General features: G+C 34.9%; 1 protein-coding gene across 2 annotated transcripts in view; it reads left to right on the top strand.

The window, feature by feature from the left end:
• The window catches only part of LOC124153652 (calphotin-like), a 360,116-nt gene extending 349,379 nt beyond the window's left edge, over positions 1–10,737 (top strand). For both annotated transcript variants that reach the window (XM_046526946.1, XM_046526945.1), the window contains exons 4-6: positions 975–1,137; positions 2,174–2,342; positions 4,720–10,737. In XM_046526946.1, the coding sequence (XP_046382902.1) occupies positions 975–1,137; positions 2,174–2,342; positions 4,720–4,951 (564 nt within the window). In that variant the 3' untranslated portion in view covers positions 4,952–10,737. The remainder of the gene's footprint in view (positions 1–974; positions 1,138–2,173; positions 2,343–4,719) is intronic.
• The last annotated feature ends 1,342 nt before the right edge of the window (positions 10,738–12,079 follow it).

The following is a 12,079-nucleotide window of genomic DNA, read 5'->3' as shown; positions in this document are numbered from 1 at the left end:
ATATGATAGAATCAAAAATACACTTGTTTATATTTCTCACAGTATTCATTAAATATGTAACTGTTCTGTTACCTCTTGATAATGACTTGAAAAGGTGGAAACCGGTAGAGTTTTTAATAAATGAGGTGTGGAACATAACAAAGTTAATTTTTTTATTCTATCATGTTACCATTGCAGGAAGTGAACTCATAAACCATTGTTGAAATGACACATTGCAGTATTTCCACTTATAGATTTATTTTACACTACGCGTTTTGTTGTTATAACGACATTTTCAAGTGTGAAATAAGTCTTAAAGATTTTCCTTACATATCTTGGTGCTTGAAGAGATGGGTAAGATGGAGAATGGGGTTTGGGCGACGAGAAGTGAGGATACTGAAGGCTGGGGGGGGGGGGGTTAAGGGTCGTTTTTAGGGTCTCGAACTGAACCAGGGTGACGGGGAAGGAAAGAGAGGTTCTAGGATGGGTGAGGGTACCCCGCACTCATTCACTGTCTTCTTTCGGGTTGTGGTTGTCCGGATGGAGTCCTCGCACACAGATGATCTTCTCCTCCTGGGTAGTTGACCCCGTGTCCTTCTTCTACCGCAGAAGAACAGTCCCCATTCTCCATCTTACCCATCTCCCCCCCTTCAAGCACCAAGATATATAAGGAAAATCTTTAAGACTTTTTTCACACTTGAAAATGTCGTTGTAACGACGAAACGCGTAGTGTAAAATAAATCTATAAGTGGAAATATTGCAATGTGTCATTTCAACAATATTACGAACTTCCACCACATCGTGCCTAACATTATACAAGATATTCATAAACCATTGATTTGATATTTCATATGGCTTAAAAATATTTCATTAATATCCGTTTTATCCATATCCTTTACTTACTTGGCACAGTGGTATTTTTACATGTTTGGGCTGGGTGTACATTCAAATGAAATTAACGGCCGCACCTATAATAATACACTATTCCATTTCAGAGTGATGATCCTCCAGTTTTCAGAAAGTGCTTCCCATCGATGAGGCATGAAGAGGGAGACTTAATCTGTGCTCGTGACTGTGTCCTCTTGAAGTCGGGAACGAGGAAAGTTGATCTGCCATTCGTAGCAAAAGTAGCTGCTCTCTGGGAGAATCCTGAAGATGGTGTGTTCAATTCCTTGCATGCAAATACCATAAGCTGTTTCTATGTAACTGTCATTTTTTTTGTTTTGGCGGTGAAGCATTCTTCTGAATTTAAAATTAGGTACTATCTTTATTGCTTGCTGATTCCAATTTTATTGGTTGTTTAAGCCTTTTCTTGAATCATATTGAAGATTTGTGTAATTATTTTCTGATTTTATTAAAAAGAAATGCTAATATTTTCGCTGTCCCGGAGGATCATACTTACACATCATTTGTTTTATATCTTATGGAATAAATATGCTACTGCTAGGCTTGTCACTCATGGCTTCTCTTATTACCACATTTGCATCCCATCTAATATCCCCCTGTTGAATTATTTCACATTCACCATAAATGTGATGCAATTCTTCTAGTCTCGCAATTGAAGAATATTAATGTTACGTAGTGTTTAGTTAGATAATTGTGCTGCTTCACATAATGTATCTTTGAGTCGATGGTGGGTGAATTATCTATTAGCAGTCCATTTATGAAAATGAAAAACCTTATGAGCATGTGAAATTTAATGTGGGGAAGTAAAATATCATAGTTTTTATCCTGAAGTCCTGCAAACTTCATTACTTATTTTTGTTGGAATTACTATTGAATTCTACAACATCAGCCCAGGGCATATCTCTTAAAAATTGTACTTTGTAAGAAAAACTAAATTGCCACTGAAATACAATGTTCAGCTTGTGATAATCAAGCTAAACATAATTTATTGTGAAAAGGGTTCCTTTCCTTTCCAAACTGACTAGATGAACAGTTCTTGAGCTTTCAACAGAGTGAATGCTCCCCTCAGATTAAAGAGAAAATGTCTATATCTGGAAAAAAATTCATTCAAGGTGCTATTATGATAAAACTCAAGTGGATAGCTCCTTCTCACTCAATTCATACAAATACCTTTGTCGTAGCATTGCAGTGTAATATGATACATAGTTTTCTGACAAAAGTCCCTACCCTATTGTTAGAATATATTTTCTTGACTGATGAACTTACAAGCATGCACTGTGTGTGATAGGGGAAATGATGGTGTCCTTGCTGTGGTACTATCGGCCTGAGCATACAGATCAAGGAAGGAAGAAGGAGGACCAGGAAGACGAGATTTTCGCTTCCAAGCACAAGGACACAAATAGTGTGGCATGCATAGAGGACAAATGCTATGTTCTTACTTTCAATGAGTATTGCAGGTAAGTCAAACTATACTCTCTTATCGTTTAAGTACAAGCAAAATGTCTATTAGAGTGCGTATATCTGTTTTTAAATATATCCACTCTGCTAGCTAGAGGGATTTGGAATTTTGAGTTCATTGGGAATCGCCGAGAACAACAAGGATGTCGGTAATATGTAGCTCAAAGTTTAAGACGATAGTTAAGGTAATTTTCAAGCTTTCTATCATTCATATGCTTTAGGAACAGCTTTAGTACAATGTTTTTACAGAAAAATATCTTGGTAATTATCTGAGATTATTTTCTGCATCAGTTAAATGATTTAAATTGGGCTCGCATTTTCCATTATGGCCAAGACTTGTTTTCCCCTTTTCGGATCGAACTAACATATTTCAAAATAAAATATTCTAGGATAGAGGATTTAAACACTTATATTATATATTATTTGTAGTATAAATGTATGAGTTAAAACATAGGATGAAAAAGTGTAACATTTATAACACCCACTCGTCATAAATGACATCATTCTAATAGCTAGAGTTGAAACTATCATATCAAGTGGCCATATTAAAAATCAGCTTCAAATAGTTTTACTTAAGTCCTCTGGAAGCACAGTAATTCATTATTTTGGTGAGGGTAAGCTAATCAGCATAAAAAAATTTGGGTTCTGGATCATGTCCTCACCACATCTTTACCTCTATATCTTTGCGATCCTTGTTTAGCCACACATTCAACTTGCCGCTTTCCCAGCGAATTCTAGGCTGATCCTCACTGAATCCTTCCTCCCGGGATGGTGACCTTATATTGAGAGTGGTTATCTTTGTATCTGAGGATTGTATCCTGGGATTTTTTAATAATTGACACCTTGAGCTGACTGGCTAAGATTTAAGCCATATTTCAGCTTTTTCCAACTTAGAGGAGTGGTTCTCAAAGAGGGCTACACTGCCCTTTTAAGGGTTGTTCTTGACACTGATCGGAATGATTCTAATTGGTGAAAATGCATTCTGACTTTGTTGCATTTAAAATATTTCAATCTGATGACTCACTACTGGACCTAATTGAAATTAAAATTTTCAAGCACAACAAAATATTATCACATACCTAACCAGTCGGAATGCACCAGTCAGCAGGCTTAAGAAATATGGGGCAGTGATATGATCTTTGTGGTAGTTATCTGTAAAATGTACCAGAATAGTAACCATACATGATTGTGTATGGCTACCTTTAGTTAAGATCTTGTCCCTACCCTAAGATTACAGAGTGGAGCACATTGAGTAAAGGTTTCTGTAACACATGGGAGATGGCAGCTCTTTGGAAAATTTTGGGAAACAGAGAACGCATATTTCTCTTTATATAACTATATGCTCGCTCAGTGCCAAAGTCCATTAAAACCAGTAAGCTAACCCAGGATGATAATGTTGTCAAAAATTCGGATCACCCAATTTGACTTTATAGGTATGTTTTGAAACTCATTGTTTGTTCTCAGTGGTACTGCTATTGGGGAAAATTTGGAATAAATGCAGTATGTTTCCATCCATGATTTGAATGAATTTTTGAAATTTTCCGTATAAGATCTGTGTTTCCTCAGTATGTATTATCATAAGTATGCTCAGTTTCATGCCCAGTTTTGGTCGAATTTGGTGGTTAGATGTTTTGGCAGCAATATATAGATTATAAGTAGGATTCACAGTTATCAGTATCTAACAGCCCGAGATACCGACTATCGTGGGTGTAATATCTATTCACAACCATGCCATTCACTTTTTATAATCTCCAATTACTGAAATTTCGGAGCCTACGTTGAAAATGGTGATCAGTGATGGACCACTCTTGACGTCTCTACCTGGTACTCTACTGCACAGTCAGTCAATGTTATGAGTGTTGTTTAGCCCCTGTTCTTTTGAATCTTTGGCATGAAAACCAGCTTTATTACTTTATGCCGCTCTTTGCCAAAACTATTTGGACTTTGCCAGAAGCAGAATTTTTTTTCCATTCATGTAGGAATTGCAGCAATTTTTTATACATCGTTTGGTTTCCCTTTGAAAGGAAATTTCTGCTGTACATATGTCTCAGGTGTTTTTACTTTTACTCCTTGTCATATAGAATTTGTCAGGCATTGCATATTTTAATAGTACCCATAGTCTATTAGATGTAGAAACTTGAAATACTACTGTCATCACCATAGTCTATGGCAGGACAGGCAGGACTTATTGGTTCTTTTTAGCCTTCACTCATTTTCTGTTGATAAGAAAAAATTCAGTGGAAGACATCAATATGTATCGATTTCATGGAAGGAAGTTCCTGATTTCTGCTTGCTTTTTTATTCACTATACATACTTGTTATTGTATAATGTTAACTTTCTTGAATTATAATTTCTATTTCACTGACACATTTCAGGTACAGAAAAGAAGTCAGGAGGATTGAGGAAGCATTACCGTTACCACCACTTGTGGTTCCAGAGGCTTTGCCCCCATCTCAGGGTCCAATGAATGCTGACGGAAGTCGTCAGCACCACTTGGAGCATCGGCGGAGCCATCACCCTCCCAGTCATGTGTCTCCGGAAATGGTGTTTTTCTGTCGGCGCGTGTACGATTTCCGGCAAAAGAGGTTACTCAAAAACCCTGGGTGAACTAAGTATATTCTTTTGCTTCATTGCTCTTTGAGAGGAGGGAGAAATACGCACCCTTCTTTGACCAGCCTGCATGTAGGGACCAATCGCAACGGCTCTCGGCAAAATGAAGGAAATCCTTTCTTCATTAAATGCCGGAGCCCATAGTTACAACCATGCTTATTTCTTCCCCAGTCTTCATTTTAGGAGTGATTATTCTGGTTGAATGTACCTTTTCCCTGGAGAGAAAGTATATTGTCTTTGAAGCAGCTGCAATAAAGTGGACTGCTGTGGTGTTATTGATGATTTTTTTAGTTCAACGGTGGATTTCATTCAGCTGATGTGTGATGATCTGACAGTTCAAAAAAATCATGTTTCTGTTGATTAGTCTGTATTGGAAACAACACAAGGATTTATTTGAGTGGACAACTCGTAGTGAGTGGTACATTGCATTTCATTTGTGCTTGGTTAAGAATGTCAGGAATAAAAGAAAGAGCATTGTGGTGTACTTTGCTGGCTGTGCTGTGCCATGTAGAATTCCTATGATTTCATGGTGTAACGCATGAAAGGTAGTGAATCATGGGTATATCTCAAATGAATATATTACTTTCTAATTATCACTTCCTTAGGATTTACACTTATTAAGATAGGTATTTGTATAAATAATATATTTGTTTGTTTTTTGTGAGTACCTTGCTGTATTCGGTGAATCAAGTTTTTTAGTTGTGAGCTAAGTGGAAATGAACTATCAGTGTATGTGATTTTGATAACTTAATACTATGATCGAAGTATTTTTTTTCAAACTATGTGATTTTTATGTTCAATATTGTCAAAATGGCCAACAGTGCATCAGTTTTTCAGGGTTTTACTGTAATGAGGTAATTTTATGTCAGATAAGTTGAAATATTCCCTGAAGTAGGCATCTCTTTTCTTGTATTCTAACATTGAAAGTATATTTAAATCTTGTTCTTTTTAATCCACAATTTGTCTCTCCGAAAGAGAGGGAGGAGATAATATAGAGTGCTGAATGTTGGTATTTAATTGGTGATTAATGGTCAATCTGATGAAGGTCAATCACTTTTGTTTTACCCTGGAAACCTATGATGGGGTTAATATCTTGTGAGAAAAAAATCAAACCATAAATGTGAGTAGGGATCAGGAAAGATGATTCTTTTCCCTTGCCTTTGCAGTGATGATATATCATTTTCAATGAGTGGGGTTCAAGGCTCATGTAAGTTCACCTGGTTATTTTTCTACCTACCACTAGCTAATTCCGTAAAACAATAAAGCAAACACTGTGATCAGTAATAAGTAGCCGAAAGCACTAAATCTACCAATAGAAAATTTACGTAAAATATAAGAGAAATCAATATTTTAATATTAAAGTTGGGAAATATTATCTGCTTTGGAATGTTAGCAGTCAGGTTGGATATTTGTTATTTCAAGTCAGGGTTTGTTAAAATTTGCTGCCAATCCGATCTTCATTGGTGCTAACATTAATAACACTCCATTAGTTCATTAAGGTTATTTTGTTTTTTCTTTCCAGTTTTTCCTTCTGCACTTAATAATTATACTCATGACTGTAAATTAATTGAAACACGTCAGTTTAAAATTATATTGCTTAATTTGTTGAATATTAAACCCCTAGAAAGAGTTTCAATGCCCTATGCAGTACAAATTCTAGAACTTAAAATTAGAAGTTGAGCTTGGCCTCCCAAGTATGCAGTATCATTAGGAAACACTTCAATATTGTTGAAAGTTAAGTTTTGCTGCATTTTATATTGCCAATAGGCTAGTGGAGAGAACTAGAACTTTTTTTTGCCAAGGAGTGATATGTACTTAATAATCCTGGAAAAGGGTTTACAAAATCTTTTGTATTTCAAGTTATAAAACAGGCTTAAATGGTATGACATAAAAAGATTGGTAGTTCTCTTTCCTTTTGAATTGTGCTCTGAAACTCTAAAGAATAGCCTTTTGAAGATTAGCAAGTGGAAAATTTTGTGTGATTCTTCTTATTCATATTGAAGATATTTTAAAGATATGGCATCTCTTCCTATTTCCTTTCTTTTTTGTACTAAATTCTTCAACTCAAGTTTCTTTCTTTTTTCTTCTTTGTTGTGTCACTTCTAATATTTCCATTGAGTTTTCAAAATATCAATTATATACCCTAAATGAATAAAGTAATTATTTGATTGTTTTTAATTTTCTTGCTTTATCTATCACTTTTCATCATCAGTGACCTTTTAACTTTTATGATGCCTTTGGGGTTATAAATTTTAATTAACACACTATCTGCGAATATTGGAGGCGATATTCACACACTATCTGTAAATACTGCCTCCATTTGCAGTTGAAGGAAACTGCTACTGATTCCTTAATTAGATTATTTAGTTTTTGCAGATATTAGAATTTGTTACACGGAAACATTGTGAATGCCTTTCATACTTCTTGCATTCGAAATAATGTAGCTGGTTTATTCAGCTAGTGACAGTGTCGACAGTTGTTAAAGCCTTATGTTAAGCATTTCTTTATCTATGCATTGTAGATGCTTGGGCTTCCTCGATGAATGTGAGTTGGGGCCTATGAGAGAAGACTTTGTTTGGCTAACGCTTTTATCTCTCCCTTGCTATTGTGGGAATGTATGGTGAATTTTGACAAGTGAAATAATGGTTATCTCATTGCAAATGCTGACTACTAATGGTAAACAGCACGCATATGTATTCCTCTCTTCCTCCTCTCTCTTTAAGTTGTGGAAATTTACTCCATCAGGTGAAACCCTGTAATTTTTTTTATGATGTGAGCCATGCTAGTTGCCCATTGATTCATGCCTTTTAATTTTTTTATCACAGCCTAAATGCTGTGTGCGATGTCACAGCCCATTCTTTTCATTAGGTAGCCGTATCTTTTGCTGGAATCAAAAATTCAAAGGAGGTGTTTAATGTTTTCAATTCAATCGAAAAGAATACCAATAGTGAGTGAGAGTACCATGCATTGGTTTAGGGATAAGTATAATTCTTTTCTTATATTTATTTTATGAATGAACATTTTCTTTCTTGCTTACAGTTTAATCAAGTTTGAATCATTTAGTCATTATCTGTTATGAAAGAGTGCAGATATAAAATATTTATTTCTTCTTATCCACATATATATATTTCTAGTATTTATTTGTACATTCATTTAAAGCAAACTTCCTGTAATATAGTGGAACTAAATTATTCATGTTTAATATGTTTCAAACTATCACTGGTTTTCATGGCCATTTGTAAAATAATAATCTCCAATACCATATTATGTAATGATATTGCTTTCATTGTCAAGGCTAGTTTCATGCGGATGCCTGCAAAAATGAGTTTCGTGAATAATTTTGAAAATATGAGTGAGAGAAGAAATGTGAGATAGCATTTCGTTTCAAGATTTCTTTCAATTTGAATGTTAAAATGGTAAAGATTACATTTAACATATCACCTTAAAAATTGTAAACTATTCTAAACAGAACTTCATGTGTGAGTCAATGTTTACTTTTTTTCATTGCTAGGCAAGTTCATGTAGAGCTCTTGGAAGATAATTTGCTGTTTCCATGAAGCATTTTGCCTCTTCATTCCATTAGTTTGAAATGATTTTTTTACCAGTCACTTTTTCTTTTCTAACCATATGCTATTATATATTTATTTGTGTATTGTCCACAGCTTATTGAATGTAAATTGTTGAGTGGCCGAAAAATTATACTATTATCTAGGTAAATATTACCGTTGCTTTATTAGAACTTGAAATTGATTTGAAATTTCTGCTTGTTTGTTTTCATTGATTTTTTGTTTTATTGTTAAGTATAAATCTCTAAAAAGTGGATAAATGTTTACTTAGCCTTATAATTAGCTCTGCTTTATGTTAAATTTTGTGGTAGAGCTTGAAGTGGGCAATACACACATAAGTGTGATAATCATTGTATTCAGTATTGCTATCACAGACTGACAGACAATACTTCAAATATGTGTATATAAATCCACTCAGACATATGTAATCCAGTACTGTTACGTGGTTTTTACTAGTACCTACCAAAATGTTAACCCTTGAAAAAATGTGATATTTGATTTCTCATTTATAATTTATTTAAAAATACATATGGTTAATGACAGGATAGCATTTGTGACGTAGGCAGTGATATTGAAATTATCATAGTGCCTTCTCTAAGGGAGAAGCAATGTGGAAAATAATTGCCATTACATATATGATAAGCTAAGGCAAAGCAGTTTCACTTATGTTCATCATTGCTGCTGTGAAAAATCTCCCTACTATGAAACCAAACATCAATATGTAACCTCCTTCCTCTCGTTGGTACCAATAGGTACATACTCCACAGCAATTTAAGACTATCAATGTACCAAAAGTTTATCCCCACATCCCAGGGCAGTGGTTATTTGGATGGGGCCAGCTGATTGTGGTTCCTGTTATGTGATATATCCTCCAATAATAATTTCTAATTGCCTCTCTCGCCCTCATAAATTATTTTCTGAAGTGTGTCAAGTCCTTAATGTAATAAATTTTTGAGAATCATACATCATCCTGATACAAAAATTCTAGCATTCTTGTAATAGTTTTCTAGGCGTTTGTTTTTGTCATCTATCCATTCCTAATATTGCCCGTTTGTAATCTATGGAGCCACATGCTAACTTATAGTATTTATGCTGTCTGCTGGCCCCTTAGTGACTACCAGTCCCATCATTTTAATTCATAAAATTATAGACTTAGGAGGTATTTTTACACGAGCATTTTATACAAAATTTTACAAAAAATTCAGTAGTCCATACATACACGTATGTGTGTAATTTTGTTTTCTTCAATCCTGTCATGACAACTTCTGTTTTTGATGAGTATATTTTTGCTGAAATTGTAAGTTAATTTGAAATATGTTTTACTTATGGTTAAGGTTTGTGAAGTTTGATATAGACAATTTGAAGGAAATTTAGCCCTTATGAAAACATATATTTTGTACAAAAATATAGAAATTTATGTGTGTTATGACCTTGTACTCATCATGTGGATCCTTGCGTAATGAGTTGGTACAAAAATGTTTGGAAATAGAAAAGGCTGGAGGAAAGAGAGGGAGCAAGATATAATTCAGTGTTATTATATTCGCATGTGATGCAGAACACTGTTTATGGAACTCAGTGAAAACAAGTGTCAAAGGGTGGTTGACTGATCAAAGTGCATATTTTTAGAGGTGTTTGAACTGATGAAGCAATCATCAGGCAACTCGGCAATAGCTGATTGCACATCGTGGATGAGTCCATACAAACTAATACTGTGCAAGAACTATGCAAGAATTTTGTACGTGTTGATAATTACCCATAAACTACAAGTGGAAGTTTCAAAAACTGTGTCGAAAGTGGGTTCCTCCTTATTTTTATGGGAAAAGAAACTGTATTTCTATTGGCTTTGTAGTAATGATTTTGATGAAACTGGCAACAAAACGTTTGAGAATATGCTTCCCAGTTTTGGGAAACTACTAAGGTTTATAATTGAGTGTACAAATGTTCTCAAAAGCATACATTTAGTAAACTCTTTATGCATTAGAATACTATTTTTAAAGGTTTGGCAATACTGGCTTACAGTTAACTCTTTTGTATTGCTACGTCTTAGCTCCACCTAGATGAACAATCATTACCTATTGAACTGCTGTAATATGGTTACAGAAATAAGCTGTATTGGTAGGGTTTAGCCTTCCCTAGGTGCCTTGCATGTTATAAAATCCTTCTGGTTTGAATGTAAGTGTGAAATGATAAATGAATATAAAGAGATTGCAGCGATAACTTATTTCTATTTTTTTATCAAGTAAGAAATATGGTCGTGCACTCCTCAAGATTCCTTGTTAATTTTTTTATTTATGGCATCTCCTTTTAAAGTTAAATTACTCTGAATTCTTCTCACACTAATGATATTTTTGGCCACACATACATCCAACAAGCCATCAAAAGACCTATGCACTGACTGTAATACACAGTTGACTCTGATGGAGGTAATTTTTGCAGGGAGCAGTGGCATGCCGGTTTCCATGCTGGTGACCTTTACTGAGTGAATTGAACTCTTATGAGTGAAAATTGAGTTCAAATCATAAAGATGCAGTGGCGTAACTATGGGGGGGATTGAGGGGATAAATCTCCCTCTAAAGCCTCGGAGACATAAAAAGAATATTTAAAACTATTGTCTAGTTTTGACGTACATTAACTGCATCTCCTTAAGTTAAATAATAAGTGTCAAAATGATGTAACGTATTTCCAGGCAGGTAATTTTTTTTTTAATTTCCTGCAAAAATCAATTAAAAGCCACCATAGCCAGGGGGCGGATCCCTCTCCCTAGCCATGTCATCCCCCCCGAAAGCATATTCCTAGTTCCACCACTGTAATGAAGTATATGTTCAATGGCGTAGCCGGGGGGGGGGGGGGTCCAGGGAGTCCGGACCCTTCCCCCCCCCCAAATATACAATCACAATTATTTTCCTTTTTAAAAGGAAACAAAATATTGAAAAATCAGAAATTTACAAAATGTTTCTTTAACAAATGATTTTTTTCGATTATGAAAAGTGTTAAAATTAGTTAAAAACTCATTACTAAGTATCCTGTTATTCAAAAATTTCCCCCCCTGGTTTTGGACCCCCTGAACGAAATTCCTGGCTACGCTACTGTATATGTTTAACTACGTCAAGCTTCACTTCGTGGAAGTTATTTATATTACTGACAATAATAAGTAATTGGTAAATAATTCCATTCAGGATTATCACTAAATAAGCCCCCTTACCTGGAAATTGTTTGGCCCGTCCAATTTCCCAATCGGCTTCCTGTCATACTGATCTCAGAGCGTTCTAACAGTTTTATAGCTGTTGTGCAAAGATATGGGGAATGGTTAAGTGGGTGAATATGAATAAAATGAAGTTCTAAATGAAATATTGAGTACCAATCCTTGTCTGAGTAAATTTTAGGAGATTCACTATCTTATGTTGCTCCTATAATGGACCTTTTATCAGTGTTGGCTGCTTGTAAGTGTGTAGGCCTAGCCAGTGGAAAAGCTTTACTCAGTGACCTACAAGTGAAAGTGTTGCGAAAAAATTCTACCTAAGTTAAGGCAAATAATATTTCCTTTATATATTTTTGCTCT

This window comes from Ischnura elegans, chromosome 2 (genome assembly GCF_921293095.1).
Source record: "Ischnura elegans chromosome 2, ioIscEleg1.1, whole genome shotgun sequence".
NCBI lineage: Eukaryota > Metazoa > Arthropoda > Insecta > Odonata > Coenagrionidae > Ischnura > Ischnura elegans.
The sequence above is the reverse complement of the archived record's forward strand: the minus strand, read 5'-3'. Positions and strand labels throughout refer to the sequence as shown.